The 24,621-nt window shown below is 43.7% G+C and overlaps 1 protein-coding gene across 1 annotated transcript in view; it reads right to left on the bottom strand.

The window, feature by feature from the left end:
- POU2AF2 (POU class 2 homeobox associating factor 2) overlaps window positions 1–23,460 on the bottom strand; it is a 49,064-nt gene extending 25,604 nt beyond the window's left edge. Inside the window, exons 1-5 of the mRNA XM_082748997.1 lie at window positions 23,387–23,460; window positions 20,073–20,170; window positions 17,709–17,889; window positions 10,895–11,159; window positions 7,965–8,077 (exon numbers count right to left, since the gene is read on the bottom strand). Coding sequence (XP_082605123.1) covers window positions 7,965–7,974 — 10 coding nt within the window. The 5' untranslated portion in view covers window positions 7,975–8,077; window positions 10,895–11,159; window positions 17,709–17,889; window positions 20,073–20,170; window positions 23,387–23,460. The remainder of the gene's footprint in view (window positions 1–7,964; window positions 8,078–10,894; window positions 11,160–17,708; window positions 17,890–20,072; window positions 20,171–23,386) is intronic.
- Between the last annotated feature and the right edge of the window lie 1,161 nt (window positions 23,461–24,621).

Raw genomic sequence — 24,621 nt, 5'->3', positions numbered from 1 at the left:
TTAAAGCTTGAGGACTTTATGTTTGTTCTGAAGGAATCTAGGTGCTGCCTCTAGAATGTATGGGATACTTTCCTTTTTGGAGAAGCCTAAGGCCACATTTACCCATTGGTGATTTATCGAAGTATTTTCTTTTCTTTTTTTTTTTTTAAAGATTTTATTTATTTATTTGACAGAGAGAAATCACAAGTAGTCGGAGAGGCAGGCAGAGAGAGAGAGGGAAGCAGGCTCCCTGCTGAGCAGAGAGCCCGATGCGGGACTTGATCCCAGGACCCTGAGATCATGACCTGAGCCGAAGGCAGCGGCTTAACCCACTGAGCCACCCAGGCGCCCTATCGAAGTATTTTCTATGTGTCAGGCATGGCGTCCGAACTGGGGATATGAAAGAATTTGCTATCTAGTGGGAGATAGAAACTTAGGAGATAATTTCAATGCAAGGGTGCTCAGGGCAACAACAGAATTATGCCTAGGACATTCTGGAAAACATAGACGTGTCAATTCCCTGTGAGGGTGGGGAGGGACTGGGGAGGCTGATGGTAAAGTGGGCAAGAACATTCTAGGCATCGAGGACCTCAGGGGCAAAGTCCTGAAGGCAGAAATCAAGCAAGATGTGTGATGGAGGAAGTGAGGCTGAAAGAGGAAACAAATAGGCTCAGTCGTGGAGTTTCTGGTGGGCAAAGGAGTTTGGACTTCATCCTGTGGGTAATGAGTCACTGGAAGCTTTTAAGTCTCTAGTGTGGTTCGATTTGCATTTTAGATAGACTTTTCTGGCAGCTGTGTAGGGGGTGGATTTACGAATCACAAAGCCACAGGGAGATCAGTCAGGAGGGTTCTAGAAGAATTCATGCAAGAGATAATAGGTTCATTTTTGTTGTCATCTTTGTTTTGTTTTTTGTTTTTTTAGAGAGGGAGGGATGGGAGATGAGGGAGAGAGAGAATCTTAAGCAAACTCCATGCTGAGCACAGAGCTCAATATGGGGCTCAGTCTCATGACCCTGGGATCATGACCTGAGCTGAAATCAAGAGTCTGATGCTTAACCGACTGAGCCACTGAACCCTCCCCACTGCAGGAGATAATGGGTTCTGAGTAGTGGGAGACAGGAGGGCAAGCAGCAGACATTTGAAAGTTATTTCTGTGTGGGAGAGAAAGAAAAGGGAAGATTCAAGGGTGATTCTCGAATTTTCCCCCATGGAATTGGTCTGGGTATGTAAGTTTTGGAGCCAACATGATGTGCTGGTAGTGAAACCAGGAAAGAGGATAGAATTACCTGGGGGAGTAAAGGTTGGTCACATGATGGCACACATAGGAACAATACCAGGTGTCTCGTACACTGGGAGAAGCAGGCCAGGCTGTTCCCAAGGCCCCAGCGGATCGACATCTTGGGAACTCCTCTAACGCCAACTCCCAACACACTGGTTGGGGAAGCTCTGGGGTAAAGATGGAAGTTACAGATGAAAGCCTGGGCAACATCCACATTTGAAGCATTGTCAGAGGAGGAAGAGAGAAATGAAGAAGATAATGTGAAGAAACAGTTGGAGAAGCACCAGGAAAACCCAGCGGAATAAGGCTTCCACAGAATTCAGGGGAAGAGATTTCAAGAAAGAAGGGAAAAGCATGAAAGGCAGGAGCGAGTGGTCCAGGAAGATAAGGACAGCAGAACTTCCACTGCTTTCAGTTCAGTGGTTGATGTCAACTTTAGCAAGAGAAACTTTGGAAGTGTAGCTAGAAGCCAGGTCAAGGGTCAAGACAGGGATAGAGATTTCTTCTTGATGCTTGAATGAGAAAGGGAAGCAGGTATTGGATGATAATTGGAGAGAGCTACAGGGTCAGAGAGGTTTGCTTATATTTTTATGTCTCTCAATTTATGGATGGCAGGGACTTGAGGATATTTGAACAGGTCAGAGGAAGGAATTAAAGATTTAGGAAAGGGGAGAGTTTGAGGGAAGGAAGCTGAAGATAAAGCAAGAAATTGGCGGCAAGGGCATAGGTTGGCTCTCGGTCCCTGAGATGAGGATAAAGACCAGAGATCCGTGGTGGCCAGGTGGCCTGATTCATGGCTGAGACAGCTCCCGTGTGCCTGGAAGCAACCTAGATAGGAGAGTGACTCAAGCACTAATAGAATAAGACAGGTGGCAAAGCCAGAGAGAGAGGTCAAAGAGAGAAGGCACCCCAGGTATCCTCACAGCGTGATCCCTGGACCAGTAGCACCAGCACTGCTAGGAACTTGCTAGATGGGCAGAGTCTCACGCCTTACTCCAGATGTACTCAATCAGAATCGTCAGGGCTGGGGCTCAGCAAACCATAGTTTAATAAGCCCTCCAGGTGATTCTAGTGTTTTCTGAAGTTTGAGAACCACAGGTACACATAACAGGGAGGACTTCATAGGGTTCCTGTTCAGGTGGGGGCCAACTCTAACGTGGGTATTCCTGGTGGAGTGAAAAGTGGGAACGGCTGGTGATTGACGGTGGGCATGGGTACAGGTCTGAGAGAGAGAAAGGTGGGGGAGCTGAAGAGGTCCAGCCCGGATCCCTTGTCTGTCTCCAGACAGGCTCGGCTTCACTTTTCCCCCGAAGGGCTTTTGAGTTGAAGATTTCAATCTGATTCATCCATTCATACTTTGTGTGCATGCCAAGAAGCCTAGGAGAAATATACCTATTTTAAATAAGTTTAACAAATAACCACATGGTAACTGATAGAGGGATAAAGTTTATGAGACGGCAAATAACCAGATCAAAACTTCTGAAGTTTTGTCATCAACAATCAGTCTTATGTACCAGTTGGCACCAACTTGGTACAAAGTATGGGCCAAATGCCACAGGGGATGCAAAATAAATGAGAACATATAGCAGATGTCCTCAAAGAGATCCTGTTTTCAGGAGAGAAATGAGATGTTCACATGTGAAAGGGGAGGGGAGGGGAAGAGCACACTTTGGGTGGTCGGTGTCAGTTTTGTGGGAACGGATGGGATTCAGGTTGGACGCAGGAGGATGTAGATGTGTTAGGAGCAGGGACAAAGGTCTTGCAGACATTGGGCATGGCATGAACAAATGCAGAGGTGGGAAGGAACAAGGCACATGCGGAAAGGGAAGGAACAAGTATAAATGGAGTTAATGGGCTTAAAAATGCCATCTACCACGTACATGAATGTCAAATCGATATCCTATAGCCCAGACTTTAGGCTTAGATATTCATCTTCACTCCCATGTCTAGGAGACATGGAAAACTCCTCATGTCCAAACCCGAACTCTATTCTCCTCTCCACGTTTTCTTTATCTGGAAACCTCCCTGCTCTCAGTTGGTGGCATCTCTACCCTTCTAGGTGCTCGGTCACAAAGCTATAAGCATCATCCTGGGTTTTCTCTTTCCGTCCCGCTTCGCAAACTATTCTTTAGGAATTCGTGATGGGGCTACCAACAAAATAGATCCAGAAGCTGCTGACTCTCCTCCCCATCCACTGCTAGTTTCGAGTCTCGATCCCGGGTCATCTGTCATGTAGATTACTGCAGCAGTCTTCAGCCCCCTTCAGTCTCGACCCGGTCTCTGGTCAGCCCAGCAGCCAGACAGGAAATCACAACTGTGTCACTTTTCCTCTCAAAACAATACAATGACTCCCTATTTCGCTCAGGGTCAAAGTCAAACTCCCTAGAATGATCCGTGATCCTGCCGAGCTCACCTCCCCTTGCTCATGGTACTCCCACTAGTCTCTGAAACGCACCAAGCACACCGCTTCTGCTTTTGGACCTTTGCACTGGCCGTCTGCTCCATCTGGATTGTTCTGCCCCCAGTTATACACAGGGCTACGTGCCCTTGCCCCCTTCCTGTCTTGGCTCAAATGTCAAACATATTTAAAGTTGCATATTTCCCATAAAACATTCCTAATTCCCCTCACCCCATTTTACTTTTTCTTTCTACATAGCACTTGTCACTTCATAATGACCTATATAATTTCCTTATTAAGTTTCATTGCTTGCTGTCTGTCTGCTCCTTGCTAGAATGTAAGCTCTATGAGGGTGGGAATATTTGCTTGTTTTCACTCACTGAGACATCTCAAGTGCCAATGCCTAGAATGGGACCTGGTGTATAGTAGGCTCTCGTAATTATTTGTTGAAAGCATCCTTTTGTGTGTGTGTGTGGGGGGGTTGAGATTAATGCACATGCTGAAGATTAAACACCAGAGGGTGAAAGTTATGATTTTTTAACTAAACATTTTGAAGAGGAGAGTACTGTGTCTTTGTCCTTTTGGGGAAGGCTTAAAGTACTGTTTCAGAAGATTAATCTGGGGCTGAAGTCCTAGGAAGGGTTGGGGATGAAGAAGTGGGGAGGATGGGAAAAGTAAAACAGAGGCTAACCAGAAACAGTGGAAATGACCAGGAAAGCACAGATTTAAGAGAACTTTCAAAAGAAAACACACATACACGTACACATACATACACACACCCATACACACAATAAAAATGACCTCCAGGATTAAGAAAAAAAGTCAAGACAGGGAAGAGAGTCAGTTTTCATGTGGAAATAGGAGTTCGGTTTCGAACGTGTTGGCTTTGAGATTGTGGGGGGCGTTATCAGACTCAAATACCCTACCGACAAGATAGGAGCCCTGGGGGCACCTGGGTGGCTCAGTGGGTTAAAGCCGCTGCCTTCGGCTCAGGTCATGATCCCGGGGTCTGGGGATCGAGCCCCGCATCGTGCTCTCTGCTCAGCAGGGAGCCTGCTTCCTTTCCTCTCTCTCTGCCTCTCTGCCTGCCTGTGATTTCTGTCTGTCAAAATAAATAAAAAATCTTAAAAAAAAAAAAAAAAAAGATAGGGGCTCTGACCAGCACTTCTATGAAACTCCTTTTAAACTACTGTAAATAGAATTATAAAAATAAAGTTCTCTAAGGAAGACTTTGTGGCAATAGAAAGTTAGACATCCAAGCAGGGAGCCTTGGAAGCCGCTACAGTTCTGATGCCCAGGGGAAGGTGGACTGGGAAGGTGGGAGCAGGGATAAGAGGTCGGAAATGGAGGTATGGGGGCACCTGGGTGGCTCAGTGGGTTAAGCCTCTGCCTCTGACTGATGTCATGGTCTCGGGGTCTTGGGATCAAGCCCCGCATCGGGCTCTCTGCTCAGCAGGGAGTCTGCTACCCCCCGCCCCTTTCTCTCTGCCTACTTGTAATCTCCATCTTTCAAATAAATAAATAAAATCTTAAAAAAAAAGAAATGGAGGTTAGCATTAGCATCACGGAAGTGCAGAAAGGCAGCATAGAGAAAGGAATTATTGATGTTGTCAAGAATCCAGCCCCTTGTACATGCTTGATAAATACTTGTGGAGTAAATAAAATGACTTACAGGAAAATGAAGGCACAGAAAGACTATAGGGTTTGGAAAGGTGGAGATACTCAGAATGTGGGGCACAGCATTTTCATAAGAGGGATGGATGAAATCCTTTCTCTAGGGCTTCACGAGGGTGTGGGTGGTAAGGAGATGGGGACACAGGGACGTCAGTGTCCTGCTCTGAAGCAGAGCTACAAAGCTACAAAAAAAGCAAGTCCTTACATTTGACACAGCACGAAAAATGAATCCCAAGCACGTTTTAATTAAGCAATGGAGCCTGGTACAATTTCTTTAAACTATCACCCAGAGTATTCTTCATGCTTTGAGAAATCTGAAAGTTCTTTAACCTGTCCTGTCCTCCCTTTATAGAGAGGAGTTAAAAATTCTACTAGTATTCCTTTCCCCAAACATTTCTTTCCGCCTGCGCATTGTGTCTATTTGAAGAACCCACACCTGCATAAACCAGGAGCTGCTTAAGAGTTTTTATTCAAATACTCTAGATACAAACTTGCATTCTGATCAGTTGTTGAGAAAACAAAGACCTGTGTTTCCGGAGAGAAAGCACAAGCAAATTTATTAAGAAGAATTAACTTATCCTTTAGAATTTGGGAAAAAATTTTGTACTGCCGTATTGTGACTATGTACACTCAGAGAACTGTCTCATTCACATCCTCTCCTTTCCACTGTTTATTTTGATAAAGAATTTAGCCCATCGTATGCTTAAGAGTGCTGTTGCTCTATTGCTTTTGAAAATTAGATATTTTATCCATCACAGCAAACCCATATGTTCTGAAATAGAATATTCTTTAAAACATTTTATTTATTTATTTGACAGACAGAGATCACAAGTAGGCAGAGAGGCAGGCAGAGAGAGAGAGGAGGAAGCAGGCTCCCCAATGAGCAGAGAGCCCAGTGCGGGGCTTGATCCCAGTACCCTGAGATCATGACCTGAGCCGAAGGCAGAGGCAGAGGCTTTTAACCACTGAGCCACCCAGGCGCCCCTGAAATATTTAAAATGTGGGCGATTCATCAACTGTTTCTAGTTATTAAATTCAAATACACTTCCTTGCATTTCCTAAGAGGGTGCTTGCTATCTACGGTAAGGGAAAGGAGAGAGCTTGAAACAAAAAGAGAATAGAACCGAAAACTCTCCCACAACTTTAGGAAAGAGCAATTCATGTTTTGAGTTGCATCATTTGACAATGGAAAAAGTAAGATAATAGGTGATGTCTCTCTGAATTGTAGTCCCTCATGGTATGGATTCACACATTCCCACTCAAGACGGATTAGAATAAAATCCTGAATGACGGGCTATTGATGGGCAGTGTTCATGTTTGTTCCATGTCTTGGCCTGTCAGGGAAGGGCCAAGAATGAGGTCCCAGATGGTCAGGTGTCAATATGGTGTGTTGGCTTACCCCCCCTCTCGCCCAAGGGCCCCTCTCTGCCCTGCTGACCAGCTCAGCCTGCCTTGCTGGGGATGAGAAGGGAGGCAGTTGCCCCCATAGGAATACAAAGTGCTCGATCTGCACCTGCTAGAGGCTTGGTGTTTGTGGTTCCACTTCTGACCTGTGGGGTAGAAGTCCTACTAGTTTCAGTATGGGAGACCTCCAGGAGAATACCAGGAAAGGCAAGTTCCACGATTAATAATAAAATGTGCAAATATTAATTACTAAGCAGAAAATAATATATACTATTTATGAAAGTTTCCACTGGAAAGATTAAACTTTTTAAAGTGAGGTCAAGTTAGTTAAGTGTGTTAGGATTCTGTGGGGGTTTCGTTGGCTCGCTGCAGGCACCCACAACGCACCCCCCCACCCCCGCCAGGGCTACCCTCCCCCCACCTGAAGTCTCACACCTGGATCCAAAACTTAGCACTTCTGTCATTTACTCACTCCAGGCCGCAGGGCTCTTATGTGATGGCTCTAGTGTCTTATTTTTCGAGATCAGACTTTGAAGAGCTGGGGCATTTTAAAAAATATTAATTTTTCTTTCAAGTTCCTTTACAAGGCATTTTTGAAATATTCGGTCATTATTTATTCACACTGAAAATTCTCATTTTCTTTATCTCAAATTTGTTCCTAAAGGGGTGGGTTTTACTCTATGTCCATGCTAAAACCTGTATCCTCAAAGTGAACAAATTGGAAAAGATCTATAGACATGAAATTCTATGAATTTTGTGAAATGACAGCCGAAGCTCTTCCTTATCCCAGGCACGTGGGAAATCCTTCATTCTTAAACTAAGAACCTAAAACAAGATGCATGAATAAAAGGTATTTCAGGTTCTACATTTATATATATTCTTCTCCTGCACTTCTCTTATAATTGAGAGCTTTCCAGAAGTTCCATTTCACACATTTCACCATCATGGAAAGGAATGCTGCAATACCCAAGTTTCTGTTTTATAAAAACAACATTCTGTAGAGTTGAACCCAACAATTAGTAATTCAAAGAGACTAGAATTATGAAAATGTTACCAAGAGTCCTAAATTGTCAGTCTCTGGTCTGTGTTTTTATAGTTCTGCATGTTCTAGCCAGATTTTAGGGGTATTTGTTCTTGTTCTTTGCTTCACGTTATGACTTTGTGATGTCAAAAATAAACACAAGGACTATGAAATTTTTTTAAACATTGTAATAATTGACATTGACTCACCACTTTCCATTCTGGATGGTTCTGGTGAATTTCCTTCTTAGCGGCGATGTCGTATGTGAATGTCGTGTTCTCCGTGATAAGGGATCCTGGTCTCTGGTCAGGTAAGCCTGATCCTGATGGGAAAGGCTTCTGTACATGGTTGTGATGCTTCTCTAATGACTTGCTTTAGATTTGATTACATGCAAATCCTCTGGTGTCTGTTTCTCTACAATTTGCATCCCCGATGTAGATTATATATAAGGTACTTTTTTCCTCTCCAAGAAGATTTTTATTTAGTAACAATGAGTTTCCATTAGGAACAGACTCTCTTAAAAGTTTATTATGGAAACAAGGAATCCATTATTTGTTTTGTGAATAGCAGTGGCATTTTCTATTTCTTTAATTTAGAGCTAGGTTTAAAAAAAATAGTGCATATGAGAAAGCTTTTACATCCTGGTAGGAAATATAGGTTCTATGCCTGTAATTCGCAGATTGTGGGTATATAATTTTTTAAAAGCTATGTATCTTTCAGATATAGAAAGAATTCTAGGAAGAAAAAAATCAAAATGAATACAAAATGAATACATTGTAATACAGTTGGATAACCTTCTTGTTATCTATAAAACATAAACATCTGATCTAAACCAGAGGCTCCTAAACCTGGAAGTACCTCAGAATTAGCAGTGGATGTGATAAAAATACCTATGCCTGGCCCCAGCCAATTCTAATTCAGAAGTTTCTGAGATACTGGGACACCTGGGTGGCTTAGTCAGCTGAGCATCTGACTCTTGGTTTGGCTCAGGTCATGATCTCAGGGTCATGGGATTGAGCCCCACATAAGGCTCCCTGCCCAGCATGAGATTCTCCCTCTCATAAGATGAAATCAGAAAGGGAGACAAACGATAAGAAAGTCTTAACTGTAAGAAAGAAACTGAAGATCGACGGAGGCGAGGTAGGTGGGGAAATGGGGTCACTGGGTGATGGGCGTTAAGGAGGCCACTTGATGGAATGAGCTCTGGGTGTTACATGCGACCGATGAATCGCCAGGTTCTACCTCAGAAACTAATAATCCATGATATGTTAATTAAATTGATTTCAAATTAAAAAAAAGATTCTCCCTTTCCCTTTCACTCTGCTCCTCCCCCTCTAAAAATAAAATAAAAAACCCCTTATTAATCTTTTTAAAAAACAGTCTTTTTGAGGAATATTCAGTGTCATGAACTCCTTTAGAGTAAAAAAAACCAAAAACCAAAACAAAACAAAAAACCAAAGCAAAACCAAAGACAAAACCCCAAAACCCCAAACAAGCAAACTTTAGGTACTTTCTGACACTTCCCTTATTCATCTTCAAGGACCTAGAATTGCTGCTTAACCTAACTTTGGTTCTGTCTCCCAGTCCTGAACAGTTAGTTCAGTCTGGGTTGGTCTGGGACTTGCAATCGCTATTGCCTGTGGTTCTCCGCCCTGGCTCTGCCTCACAGGCTCTTACCCCATTTCGGATCACTAGGATCTGGAGGTCCCCAGTGGTCCAGGGCACTCAGGAGGTCTGTGAAGTGTAAACCAATTTCAGAAACTAATAACTTTTTTGCCTTTTACTCTCTCATTCTCTCATGAATGTACGGAAGAGTTTTCTAGGGGTGAGGTGACTTGGTATATATGAATGGAAGAACAGATGTGAGAGTCTAGCTGTTTTCTGTGAAGCCAGACTTTCAGGAGGGATTTGCCAAATCATAAGATAATGCCACTCTTCTCAATAAATTTGTTTGTTTGGGAAGCATAGTTATTTTTAATTAAAATGGTTTTTTTTACATCAACATGTAATGGTTCATTATTGTTACTTTAAATGAATAGTAAATATCTTTTCTTAATGCTTAAATTTCCAATATAAGATATATAAATATAAATATACATATATATATTTACTATTCATATATATATATATATATATGGATATGGATATAAGTCATACTTTAAAAAAGCAGGGTCTTCAATTATTTGTAAGAGAGTAAAGGAGTTCCGAGACCACATGGTTTGAGACCACATCCTTTAGAAGAGCACCTGTAGTATAAATGAGTTTCTAGAGTGTTCTAATACAGAGATCTGAACTTTGTATCTGTGCTTCTCTTATGGACAGAATACACCTCTCGGGGTCTCTATTTCTAAAACAAAACCAAAAGGACAAAATCTGTCTCAATTCCCCAGTGTCTAGCACCTGTTTCCTTTACTCCTTTAAGTGAATGAGACGAGGAAGAGCCATTGCCACATGATCCTACAGCCCCGCGATTTGCATTCTTTTCCAGGCAGGGGTCACCAACTCATTCTTTCTTACTCCTCTAACTGAATAGCTCCATAGTAACATAGTAAAATAAAGTAAACACTCTTAAGTGAACTCTACTATTTCTGCAATCAATTTCCCAAGCATGCTGATTCTTGTCAACATTGCACTGGAAGATTTTAAACCTTTCGAGTAGGATGGAACCATTTTCAAACACGGCTACAACACGCATTGCTGATAGAGCCCAACCTTCTCAGCACAGCATTTGAGGCTTCCTAGGAGCCGGGTCCAGCCTACATTTTGTTGTATCTATCACGTCTGCATTCCTCACAGTCTCTACCCCAGTGCTCCATGAAGATCTTGGGCCACCTGCCTCAAAATCACCTGCAACGCTTAGAAAATCTAGTCTCTCCTAGATTTGCTGAGTTGGAATATCTGACGATCAGGCCGGGCCATCCTTCATGTTAAGCGAGCTCCCTGCCCCCATGCGATTCTTCATAAATACTGAAGGTTGGGGACCCCTGCTCTCACTATAATGGTCGGTGTTCAAATAAGTCATCGGCATTTCCATTTGTCTACCTTTGCTCATGGTATATTCTCTCAAATCCAAGCACCCTTCCCTCACTTTGTGTGATTGAAATTCTACAAATTTTTCAAGATTCAACACCAAGGCTACCTTTGCCAAGATGGATTTAACGGCTCATGTCATGGTGCTTCTCGCTTGAATCTCTCTAATGGCACTGATTTCATGCTGCTTTCCATGCCAGTTAGTGGTTTGCATATTCCTCCTTCATCCCCGACCAGGCCGTCTTTCTCTTCTTCTCCATATCCCCACGGCACTCAGCTGTGTAGACGGTGACTGGTTGCAAGGGTAGATTGCCGCTATGGTAGGTCTCGGCCATGCAGAACCTGGTTGTAAAATCCATCAGAAACAACAGTTTCTGGGGACAAGCAGCAAGACAAAAAACATAAAGTATATCAGAGGGGATCCCCTTATTTTGCACGGTAAAGAAATGTCACTTCTCTTTTTCCATGAGCTGAACACACCGCTGGAGTTTGTAAACATCTCCCTGTAGGGGGTCCCATACTCATAACTCAACAACATAATGATTTTCTAGAGCAAAGTTCATGTAGAAATGTGCAGAATCCTGCAGTGGCATTTCAGATATTAGATGTCATTGGAAAAGCTAGAATGCTTTCTTTTGCAACAGATACTTGCTTCTGCTTTAAAATACCCTTTATTTTGGATGCTTACTGTATTTGCATACAACTCCAGAACTGTTTACATAGAATTAAACACACTTTTTAGAAAGTTCCCAGAGAGGTTGTTTTCTTATTCCGAGGAAACAAGTCTTTGCAGATGGGAGTGGATGGTTGTTACTGGAAGGGTGTGGGTTGGCGATAAGCTTTTTCTGTGTTTGCTTCAGTTGCTGGTGGCTTCAGAAACATGGCACGGACAGAAGCAGGTTGTTGGGTCCAAGCGAGGTCTGATGATGGTCTGGGGGTGGCCCGCTAAGGGGGGTGAAACAAGGGTATGTTTTGGTAGAATAAACACAAATCCACATAGCACAGGCACGATTAGTATTTGTCTCCTTTATCTTGTATCGGGAACACCCCTCAGATATTCCAACCACAATGTTTCTGTATCAGCTTTTTTATTCACTCCAGGGCTGGGCACCTGCTGTGTGGTTGGGTAGCTCCTGACAACTTGGCAGGGACTTTGCTGATAAATTTGCTATAAGGTAGCTCTGGTGGGTGTATGTGGCAGGTGTGAGGGACCCCGGAGCAGGCAGGCCAGAGTGGGGACCAAGGCACCCCCTGTTCCCTTTATTTCAGGACTTCCCTATTTCTCTGGCCTTTCTTTGAGGGATGGTTGAAGGGAGCAGGTGATTCAGTGTTCGAGCTCCATTGACATAAAGCATAGGAGCCCAGGGGCCCCTTTATTACAGGGGCCAGGGAGGCTTCTACTGGGAGACAGAGGAGAAATGTGCCAGCAACACATGCTTCTTAAATGGAGGGAAAAAAAATGGTACTGTGACATAACGCGAAATATGTATTTGGTCTCTGCCCTGGGTTCTAACACAGAATTCCTCAAACCTTTGTTATTTCCTGACTGACAGGGGTGCTAGGAGCATTTTGCTTTTTTCTAATATTGGTCTTTGACTGCAGTTCCTGGCCTAGAGCTCCTAAATCCCTTGGAATTTGCTGGATGACAGGAACATCTTTTGCTCTACTCGAGGTGATACCTGGTAGCCTCCTGCATATTCTCAGGATGGGGACTGGTCACTGGGAAGACCAAGACATGATGAGAAGCTTGGAATTTTCAGCTCCACACTCCATCCTCTGGGCAGGGGAGAGGGACTGGAGACTGAGTTAATAACCCATCTTGCTCACATAATGATGTCTCCATGGAAATCCCTAACTTACGTGGTCCGGGAAGCTGAAGGGCCGGTGAACACATAGAGGTGCCCGGAGGAGGGGACCGCAGAGCAGGCACAAACCCTCCCCACTCCTCGGCTCATGCACCTGTTCCATCTGACCGTTCCACAGTTGCATCCTTACAATAAATCAGGAATGGCACGTACTGGGTTCTGTGAACCTTTCTAGCAAATTAGTAAATCCAAGGGTGGGGTCATGGGAGTTCCTGATAGATAGCCTGCAGCGTCGAGAAGGTCTTTGCATCTATCTGGACAAAGTATCTTATTTCACTGAAGCTAAGCACTGGTGACTATAAGACACTCCACGATTTTGTGTGTCATTGACACTGTGCCCTGTGCGTTCAACCAGTTGCCAGGTCTTGTCAGTCCCGCCTCCTTTGTGGGTTCCCTTCAGGCTCCTTCTCTGTACTGTTAGCCTGTTTTAGCCCATTTTCTCCTCCCTGGCTGTTGTGTTGGCTTTCTGGGTGTTTCTCCACCCATAGCTTACCCCTTCACTCCATTGATTTCAACCAACCTCAGAGTTACGCTCATTCATCCCCAGCCTCAAATCCCAAAAGATACCTAATAGCCCACCAATGTAGGACAGGTTCCTCATCTGGTCTTCTGCAGGGGCTCTGCCCTCCCCCTTGGAATCTTGTTAGGCTTTGACCTTAAACTCTCATGCTCACTGCTTCCTGGTTTTTCCATGTTTCATTACGTTTGAGCTTTGTCTCCCCCTGTTCTTCCCCTGGTAACATTTTGTTCTCTTTTTCTTTATCTCCTGAGATTTTGTATGTCCTTCTAATCTCAAGCCTGTAGGCTTCCTCAGTGAAGGATTTCCTGTTGCTCTGATTGGAACGTGATTCCTCCCTCCTTTCACTCCTACAGATTCTACAGATTCTACAGATTCTACAGTTTCTCTTTTCTGAACACACTTCTTCATTGACTAGCTTCGTCATCTCATTAGATCATGAGTTCTGAGGCTCACACTGTGTCTCCTGCAGAATGTAACCCAGCACCTTTTAAGTAGCAAGTGCTCAAATACTTATTGAATCTGTAAGAATTCTCAAAAACATGGGGAAGAAATAAATTAGAAGAGTCCTCAAATGACTGTGTGCAGCAAACGGCTCGCCACTTTTCTGAACTGTAACAAGAAAGAGAAGTGAACTTGATTTTTAAGCCAGTGGAATTCAAGATCTTTTCTACAGCACTTTAGTCTTTCACACAAATCCAGGGGGGAACATATACAAGTAGGTGATGCCATCGACCCCTACAGAGCAAGTCTCATCCATTCGCTGATCTCAGGGCATGCAAACCAGCTCTGCAGGACAAACAGACGATGGCCTTGGGGTGACTTCTCAGGTTGGAATGAGTTTAGGGAGCTCTTTGGTTGTCTCAGCCTTTGCAATAGGGAGAGATGGTGGTCTGGCAGCTGTGGGAGGGGTTAGATGGAGATGGGAGAGGCTCCCGAGGGGACATCCCTGACCAGTAAGGCCACAGGACCACTGGTGAGACTAACCCTGAACTCAGCTTAGAACAGCAGGTGAAGAAGCCACGCTTCACCCAAGTGATAGAAACAACACTGAAAGATGAAAATAAAGGTGAACCAAAATAGATGAGAGAGAATGGAGTCGGGGAGCCTGGAGCTTCAGGAACTCCAGCAGAGAGATTAACAGGAAGGTGAAGGGTTGGATGATGCCAGTTCAGCTGTGCCAAAGGGCAAGAACTTTCAAGGCTCAAATAAGGGAAATATTATCCTCTGCTTAGGTGTGAGTCTTGGGCTTGTCCTGGGGTACCTGAGAGTAGGTATATATAATAAAGCCCAGGGAGTAAAATGATCATTTGGAGGCTCATCCTGAGAAAATGTACCAGAACCTTAGGTCCTATGAGTCAAAGAGTCTATTATACCAAGCTCAACGCTAACCTAAATGGCCTTGGGACTAATCTGTGTAGACGGACCATGGCTGAACCTGGCATTGACAGACACTGCATTCGGCTGCTTCCTGTGGTCTGTGCAGACCTCTCCTGTCTGATCCTTTGCTTCGAATTTCTCCATCCCCTAAGTTTCTAGAGGCAGGGTGGAGGGAGCCCAGTCACCAGGCTGGTTTCCTGGGCCAGGGCCCTACCTCTCCGCACTGATTTCACCAGTTGTCAGCCTCCGCTGTACCAGGCACCAAATTGGCATGAACACTGCTCAGCGCTCTAGAAGATGTCCCTATATCCCGTTCCCTCAGACCGGACCTCCTAGTTGTCCCTTCTTTCCACGAACCTGATCTACACTAGAGCTCTGCTGGGGGCATTGAGCTGACCTGCCAAACCCTCTCCTGCAGGGGCGTGTGGGCAACATGCTCCCACTTGGTCTGTTCCCTTTGGAAGGCTCCTTAACATGTGCGAAGTAAGGGACAAGGGATGGACACCCACTAACAAGTCCTGGAATGACAAGGAAGGAGGGTCCCTCCTACAGTAGTGTCTTCTGCTTTCCCGTCTGTCACTTGGAGGTTTCCTCCCATCTGTGACTTGGAGCTTTCTGCATAAACTCGGCAGAAGCTCTTCTTTGAGAAGAAAGAACCTTCTCTTTCCCATGTTCCCTTTCTTTCCCAGCTCCTTCATTGTCACTAACCTCTCTACTGAGTCTCCCCCAGATGCTGAATGCGACCCACAGATATGCAGGGGGCCACGGTCTTGGGGAGAGATCTTAGGAGACTCGGTTTTCCCATTTGTTGGACAGTAAATGGCCAAGGTCTGGGGTTTAGGTCTCCTGGATTCTAGCTCTTTCTTTTTTCCCAATATGCTGGGTAAACCCTTGCACAGGCTGGCAAAACATTGCCTTTTAATGATGTATGGCTATGGGCTACAGGGAAGGCAGAAAGTCTTTGAGCGGTGGTAGTTTTTGCTTTCTAGTTCCCTTTTCCTTCCTGGGACAGATCACGGTGTTCCTCCTTGCCTCTGGTTCTCAAGGGACATCCTTTGGGGGTATTTTCAGTTTACGCCACTAGGTGGTGCTTCAACCCTATCAGTCACTCACCGAAGGGCTGGCTCTAGCTGGGTTTATGAGCAAGGATTTTGGGGGGTGGAGGGGTGGGCAACTGCGGGGAGATGGAAGGAATGCTATTCTTTTCTTCCTGAAAACCCTGGAAGTCAACCCATATATTCCTTCCACGACTGCCTGGAAGAAGGAGACCATTTCCCAACTTCTCCGTCTTTACCCCTCGACTCATTCCACCTGCCCTTTGGGGCTAATGGGAGTAGGAAATATCATATTCAGGAGGAGCCCTCTTTCTTTGGGTGGTCCCCAGGGTGGGAACTCTTCCCTTGTTCAGGAGAGACAGCAAAACCAAGTGGTTAAGAGCACGGGCTCTACATTTATTGGATCAGATTTAGACCTGACTCCACTTATAAACAATGTAAACACAGGCAAGTCATGTAACTTCTCCCTGCCTCAGTCTGCTCATCTATAAAATGGGGATAAAGAGAGCGACCTGCTGCAGGACTGTGACACTGCGGTACTGTAGCTTTTCTTTATTAACACTGTCTGGTTAGGTACTAGATCAAACCAAGCAAACTTCAGTTTTTGGTAGCTTCGATCTGCCAACTTGCTGGCTCTGGTGAGAGATCTTTTCTAGTCTTTTCTCCAAGAGGGGACTTTGGTGAGCCTCCCGCTCCCAGGGCTGGGCGAGCCCTACCTCTGAGCGCCGGGCTGGTGGAAGACAGTGAGCCTGCTTGTTTGCTCTTGAGCTTCTGGTTGTCTGTGCCCTTGGAGGCAGAGCGCCCAGACCATGGGCCACGGCTCCAGCTCAAGGATGGTCCTCCTGCCCCTGTCAGCCAGCCCTGGGCACTTCTCTCTGTGACTATTGTGTATCTAGGTTGGTATTTTCCTTCACATTTTTGGGACCTCTGGTTGATATAAAACTTTTGAAGTCAGTTTCTTTAAAAACATTTATTCAATGGCTCTTTCGGCCACATACCGGCTAATGTGTTTTCTAGCTGTTGGGACACCATTCCTGGAGTGTGTGTCTTCTAGCCGCCCTCTGCTCCTAGTGAACAGCAGGGAAAGCAAAGCCATCATCAGTGTCATTCGTGCTTTGGGTGACCGTGGGGATGTGGAGCTGCAAAGGGAGAGGACCGGCCTCTGACACACCAGCCCTTTCTTCTCTCTGTCGGACTGTAAGATAAGACCCACATCGCCTCAGGGGTCTACTCTGAAAATCACAGAGGGAATATCCTGTTCTCTATTGATAATGATTCTCCTTACCTCAGACTTATCTGAATTGTCTGTGTTTTATGTCCTTCGGATTTGTCATCCAATTAGTGGCTTATCCACCGAATTTGGGTTTAAGTGGGGACTGGAGTTTGAGGAAAGATTGAATTCTCCAAGGGCTCAGGAATTCTGAGCATGACCTCCCTCAGGTATCAGAGGAGGCACGGGAGGATCCTGAAGCCCTGGGGGTCTGTTCCGTTGCCAAGCAGCTGTTCGGCTTCTTCAGCTGGGCACACAGTCCTTCCTTCCTGACTGGCTCGCAAGACAATGACTGTTCAGGTAAGAGAGGATTTCTGCGCTTACACGAAAAAGATGCACTGTCCCTCTCATCCTTGACAGACAGATTTGTGCCTTGGATTCTGTGCTGAAAATATTGTGTGTGTTTTGTTTGTTTGTTTTTTGTTTTAAAGCCTGTGCATTTTTCTGTTGAAGGCTGCTGAAGTCTGTGAGCGATCTTTTTGCTGATACCCCGCATGGGAACTAGGACCCATAGCTGACAACAACAGGTGAGAACTATCCGCCATTGTGGAGAGAGGCACCAACTCCTGGAAGCCCCTGGAAGCCAGCTCCTCTAGGCTTACTAGGAAGCAATGAATAGTCCCTCCACCAACAGCCACTTGCCCTGCACCTCCCACCTCCTGTACCCACATCTATACAAGAACACTAAGAAGTGAAGAAAGAGAGAACAGAAGCCATAGCTGGGCAGTATTTGTGTTGAGAAGTGATTTCCTCTCTGTTCTCTGGGCAAGGGAAGGAGGACTTGTATGCCACTCCCCTCCTCAAGCCCAGTGACACGGAGGTGCCCAGGAAATTACCTGTAGGAGCTGGAGAAGGGGAGGTGGGCATCCTGGTCTCCAAGCGGGTGACTTGCTGATGTGCACTGGCTTGTCCCATCTGATCTCACTGGAACAGCGGAACAAGGATTGGGAGATGCGGGTGCTGAGACGTATGGCCGTGGTGAGGACACACGTGCCTCCTGTGGGCCTGGAGAACACCCTGGAAGGCAAGCGTGCTTGCGTCACTTAAAAGAGCTGCCTCTGAGAGGGGTGCATGGCACTGTGACAGGGTCTGCTCGTCCTCTGCATGTGCAAGCTGTGGGTGGCAGGGGTGGGGATGAGGGAGAAAAGAGGCGGGGGGAAGAGGTGGAGGTAGGGTCGGGTCTCCCTAGTCAGAGCAGCCAGAGCTCCCACATGGGCTTTTTGAAGAGCAGGGGTTTGAAGACCAACCACATGGGGGGTGTCTACAGCTAGTGGGTGTCACCCCAAGAAAAGGAACAGCCTTTGAGGAGAGGAAGCACCGAGACCAGTTCAATGACAGACCCCTTTCTCCGCCTCCCTCCTGCCAGCATACTGGAGAGGCCATGCCCTGGAGGGCCCGAGAAGGCGGCTTAGTGTTTCCCAGGCCCTCACCTTGGGTCTCAGGTTAAAACCATGCTGATGGGCGGAGATGTGATATGCAAATCAGTTTGAGGTTAGAGTTGAGGAGACAGAGTAATATACTAATTACAAGCCCTTTAGAAATGGTTTGTCCTAAAAGAGATAGAGATAGAGGCATCTCTAAGACAAATATTTAGAGATTCCTTTATTAGCAGGAAACGACAAAAGTTTCGGTTATAAGACACAAAGCTTTCCTAGCATCAATATCTTAATCAAAAGCAAATTATAAAAGGCCACTTGGTTGGGGAGGGGAAGACAGTCTCCAGGTCTTAATAGATTTCCACACACTTTAAGGTAAGAGTTGAGGGTTAGGATTAAGGATTATTGATTGTGTGTCAACGGTACTGCAATTAAAAAAAAAAAAGGGATTATTGGCCTGAACTTCTCTTGTTAGAGTAGGCTCAGCACCCACCAAGCTTCTGAAACTCATGTCAGTTAAACATTCCTCAGAGCAGGCTTACATTATCAGAACATCTCCGGAGTTATTCTAGAATCTACATCCATTTGGATTGGTTCAGTCCAAATACTCAGGATCTAGAGTTTCAATTTGTTCTCTTAGGACTAATGATTGCTACAAAACTTGAGTAACCATCCCTTAACCCTCGCGACCAAGTCAGGAAAAAGGCACCTACCTTGTGTTGGTCATCACTTTTGCCTGGACACTCGGCATGCCTTCTCTCAGCCTATGAGGCTTTCCTTGCCTGGTCATTGGCCATCAGTTTTGACTTGAGTTCTGCTAGACTAAGATTCCCCTTCTCATTGCCCCTGACCATAACCTCAACTTAGCCTAACTTACTAAATACCCCTGTTAGGCCGAGACCTTTGCTCTGCCTGTTAGGCTCTGCTGTCTGCCTTGGTGAAATATTTTCACACTGTCACGGTTTGTTTTCAACCCATTTTGCTGTTTAAGGACACAGCACGGGAGGTGACTAGGGACAGCGGACTTTGGGAAAAGGAAAGGACACTAGTCGGAAAGCATTTATGGCAGGGCTAGATCTCACAGTGTTAAATCTGTGTTTTCTGATATAAATTCAGTATATCTTTTTCCCTCTGCTCTCTCACTGGTGCCCAGGGGGCTGTCTTCCCCTCCCCCTCCCACACAGAAGCAGAAACAAAGATTAAAAGAGCTGCTGGCCTATTTTAGGAAGAGGAGACTCCCCTGCAAACTTATATTTAGCTAGAGTTTCCACCCCCAAAAGGCAAAGTAAGCCTGGAGGCAGAGGAAAGGGAAGAGGAGGTGGAGGGACTAGGCAGATTAGAGAGTTAGACGTGTTTGAAAGGGGGAGGGGAAGACACCCAGGTTTGGGGAGCATTCTGGAGGGAGCCAATGGTTGGTCCTTGTCATCCATGAATCCGCCCACTGCTTATGCACAGCCGGTGGTCCCACAGTCCTGCATCCTGCAAGCCTTGTGAACAGAAGGTGAAGAATTTGGGACACCTTGTGAGAGAAGGGGTTATAAAGGGAAAACTTCATCCCCCACGGAAGAGGAACTGTTTAGAACCTGTTGGAGCTCCCTTTGACCCAAGGAAACCAAGACCGAAGTTCCACTAAACATAAACAGGTTTATGTTTAGAATTATCTTATGGATACTTCAAGATGAGCTGAGCTGGTTTGCTAGCTTGTGAGTAAAAATAATGCATTTCACCTGAGTTTTAAGTTCCATGTCTGCTAATTCTAGAGGGGCTAAACTCTCAACTAAAAATGGTAATGTTACAGATTATATTTTATAGATAATATCTTACCTGGGTCTTATGATAGTTCTTTGCACGTTCACTTGACTCTGACTGTGGCATTGGTCATCCTGTTGATCTTCAGCGTTGACTGTCTGATCTGGGTCTTTCTGTTAACAAAAGTTGTATTAGCCAATGCCAGCTTTTCAAGTAATCAACCTGTGATTTAGCTGGCAACTCAGAAATTCAAGCTCTGGCTTCAAATTATGTGTCCCAATGACAGACTCAGGCTTGATTGCTTTTGCAGAATTAAGTATACACAGAAATATCATCAACAAGTCAGGTACCAGGATTTATTGAGTCGATTTTGGGATAAAAAGGACATTTCTTCATGCAAGAATGTGTTTGTGTATGTATGTATGCTACAAAGTAGTAGAAGATGTGATTACAGCCCTTGAGGAGCTTTTACAGTTGACCCTTGAACAACATGGGGTTAGAGGCATCGACCCCTGCCCAGCAGAGAATTTGGTATAAATTTGACTCCTCCCAAATTTAACCACTAATCACCTGCTGTGGACCAGAAGCCTTACCGATAACATAAACAGTCAATTAACACCTATTTTGTTACATGTATTATATATGACATTTTTACAATAAGTGAAGCTACAGAAAAGAAAATGTTAAGAAAATCATAAGGAAAATAGATTTATAATACCGTACCATAAAAAATCTGCGTGTAAGTGGATACGTGGTGGATACAGATAAAACCTGGGTTGTTCAAGGGTCAACTGTAATCTGGCTCATGTAAACATATAAAGTTAGCAGGTTTATGTTTAGAATTATCTTATGGATAAATATTTCTTGGCCTATGAATAAGTTCTTACATAAATTGATAGCAGGACATTAACATTGAAGTTTCTACGAAGGCATTAAAATACAAAATGCTGTTTACCAGAATGAGATATGAGAAAAAAATATGTAACTGGAGTCAGGCAGAATATAACCTTTTCACACTGGCTTTTTTCACTTAGTTATATGCATTTAAGATTCTCCCATGTCTTTTTGTGTCTTGATAGCTCATTTTTTCTTATCATTGAATAGTATTCCATTGTATAGATGTTACAAAGTTTAGTTATCCATTTACCTATGGAAGGACATCTTGGTTACTTTCGATTTTTACAATTATAAATGAAAGTGCTATAAACGGGGCACCTGGGTAGCTCAGTGGGTTAAGCCTCTGCCTTCGGCTCAGGTCATGATGTCAGGGTCCTGGGATCGAGCCCCACATCGGGCTCTCTGCTCAGCTGGGAGCCTGCTTCCTCCCTCTCTCTCTGCCTGCTTTTCTGCCTACTTGTGATCTTTGTCTGTCAAATAAATAAATAAAACCTTTAAAAAAAAGTGCTATAAACATTTGTGTGCAGATCTTTGTGTAGACGTACATTTCTCCAATCAGTTGGGTAAATATGTAAGTGTATGAAAAAAAACTATATTTAGCTTTCTAAGAAACTGCCAAACTGTCTTCCCATGTGGCTCTACAATTTTGCATTCTCACCAACAATGAATAAGTGTTGTTATTGTTCTGCATCCTTGTCAGCAATTGGTATTGTCAGTTTTTTGGATTTTAGCCATTTTAATAGATGTTTGGTTAAATCTCATTATTTTAATTTGCAATTTCCTCATGACAAAGAAAGTTGAACTCCTATGCTTATTTTTTATCCATATGTCTTCTTGGTAAGGTGTCTGCTCAGATATTTTGCCCATTTTTTACTTGGATTGTTTGTTTTCTCATTGTTGAGTTTTAAGATTTTTTTTTTTCTATTTTGAACACAAAGTTTTTATCTGATAGTGTTTGCAGAGATTTGTTTTCCACAATCTTTGGCTTCTCTTTTCATTCTCTTAAGAGTGTCTTTCACAGAGCAAAAGTTTTTAGGTTTAGTAAGTTCTAACTTATCATCAAGTTCTTCTTTCATGGATTTTTGCTTTGGATTCAGTATTTAAAAATTCATTGCCAAACTCAGGGTCATCTAGATTTTCTACTGTTTTCTTCCAGAAATTCTGTATTTTGCCATTTTACGTTTAGGTCTATTCTTGAGTCAATTTTTGTAAAAGACGGGAGGTCTGTGTCTAGGTCTGAGTAAAAGATAAAAGGTCTGTGCATGCCTTGTGCATGTGTGAGTGGGTGTGTGTACATGTGTGTGTGTGTGCGTGCGTGCGTGCGCGTGCGTGTACATCTAATGGTTCCAGTGCCATTTGTTGAAAAGACTATTCTCTTTCTATTGAACTGCTGCTTGTATTTCAGAGATCAGTTGACTACATTTGTTTGGGTCTATTTCTGGACTTGCCATTCTGTTCTGATCTTTATGTTCTTGTTCCTTCACTAGCACCATGCTGTTTTGATTATTGTAGCTTTTCATTTTTTAGGTGGAATCACAGTACCGTCCTTAGGAGGGACTAGATGAGTATAAGGTACACGTGTAAGCTTGAGTGGAGATTGAGTATTGGTTAATGTCCTGACCTGGACTCTTACTTTTGAAATTTGACTGTATTTTGTTAAAGTGACTATGGCAGTGTCTGTTACCTTAGAATGAATACAAAACTCAGGTGACCTGCTGAGTTTTTATCTAGTGCAGGGGCAAAACTTCATTCACTGAATAGTTTCAAAGGGCCTTGGGGAGATAAAAATAAAGTTGAGTTTCAGTGAAATCCCACTAAATGGGCCTATTGAACACATGTGTCCAACACATAAATACATTAGAACTCGTATAGCATTTATTTATTTATTTATTTATTTATTTATTTATTTATTTATTTTCGTATAGCATTTAAATAGTTATTTCATGCACTGGGTTAGCATGGGTCAAATCATGTATGCTCAAACACTGCAAGTATTTCTAACATGTAAATACTTGAAATGTATCATCAAGTATAAAAATTATAAATGTTATGGTGTTACTGGTGCCACACTTAGGAAGGAATTATGTTACTGGTGCCACACTTAGGAAGGAATTATGCTGAATTTCCTTTTCTTAATGTTTTATAGATATAACGCAAATACAATGTGAGTAGTTCCAAATAATGTTTCTGTTTTGTTCTCTTTAAAAGTATATACTTCAGATTTCCTTAGTAACATTATAGCCTTTTAATTACCAGCCATTCCTCAGGCCTTGCAATTTTCCCAAATCGTGGCTCTAACATTGGTTATGTCTTACTCTGAATAGAACAAGTACTTTAAAGGTATTTTCTATCTCTTCTCTCACTTCAATATCAGAGACAAAATGATAACATGCAGTGAGAAATAGACACACACACACCCAGGCTTGCACACTTCCCTCAGAGGAAAGACTCTACCCTGTCAGGATTGGCTTTGTTCTTTTAGAATACATTACCTAATTTCTTAGTCCTGGATGGATGAAAATCAGCAACTTAGGAAAGGGGGGTGAGAGGCCGTTGCTGGAGGCTGCAAGAAAAGGAGGACATGAGCTTAAAACAGATACAACAACTCAGACCCCCAGCCCTATAGTCATTTACTGCCGGGATCAACCGTCCTTACACACAGATGGCTGCTATTGATTTTGGTGATGATAATTATGAAATATGGACAAGATACGTCAGAAGCATCCTGGGCATCAAGGGGTATTGATATCTGTGTGTTTATGAATAGATGTGACTCAGGCACAGGGAAGATAACCAAAGTCATGGCTTCAGTGCTTATGAACATGAGCAATTTTCTGGAGAAAACTCGCTCCCACCATGGGGCATCCCCAGGGGCCACTACCATGTGTATTTCTGGGAGACAATGGTGGACAAGGGGGCTCTGGGATTATATGACAAAATGGGATTAGGAAGCCTAACTGATCTTGACCCTAGGTTAACATGAAAACCTTAAGCATATTCTGTCTTCTGTATTAAAAAAGGGGAGAAAAATCATCCCCATGTGTAACAGCTTTCTAAAAGTGATTTCAATCCAAGTGGTTAAAATTATTAAGAACAAAAAAAAAAGTCTTGGCACTTAAAGGCGTAAAATTATTTGAAACACTTCATTTCACAATGATGTTGAATAAATAAAGCATTGCTCTCCTTAAGTAAGGCCAGGTGTAGAAACAAATTACTTTTTTTCCCCCTGAACCCTTTCAGAGATTTGTACTTGCATAAGATTGTTTCCATATAGTACAAAGTGTGGTGGGGGTTTGACTGCTCTTTGGTAATTGCGATCAATATTAAATACCCAAGAATAAGGGATTCCTCACATGAATTAATTTCATGCAGATTTTAAGCTTAGATGTCTAACACTGATACAATTAGCTGAATAACAGCCAAACATCTTTCTTTCTTCCTCTGTGGAAAGCATTTGTATTGCTGAGCGATTATTCTAAATTCTTAAGTCATCTAAGGTCTTCAATCTTGTTGCCAAGAGGAATTGACGGACATTTTCTCTCATTTAAAAAAATTTGCTTGTTCCTCAGCTTAAACTGTTTCATGTTTCTCTCCTCTTTTTAAATATAATGAATAAAATATAATAGGTATAGATAAAGACCCAATTGTATGCTTCCCCAGCCACACTATCTCGTTTCTTACCGCAGAGATAACCTCCACCCAAGTTTCTGTGTTGATTGTTTTGTGT

The sequence above is a fragment of the Mustela nivalis genome (assembly GCF_964662115.1).
Source record: "Mustela nivalis genome assembly, chromosome: 9".
NCBI classification, from domain to species: Eukaryota; Metazoa; Chordata; class Mammalia; order Carnivora; family Mustelidae; genus Mustela; species Mustela nivalis.
The sequence above is the reverse complement of the archived record's forward strand: the minus strand, read 5'-3'. Positions and strand labels throughout refer to the sequence as shown.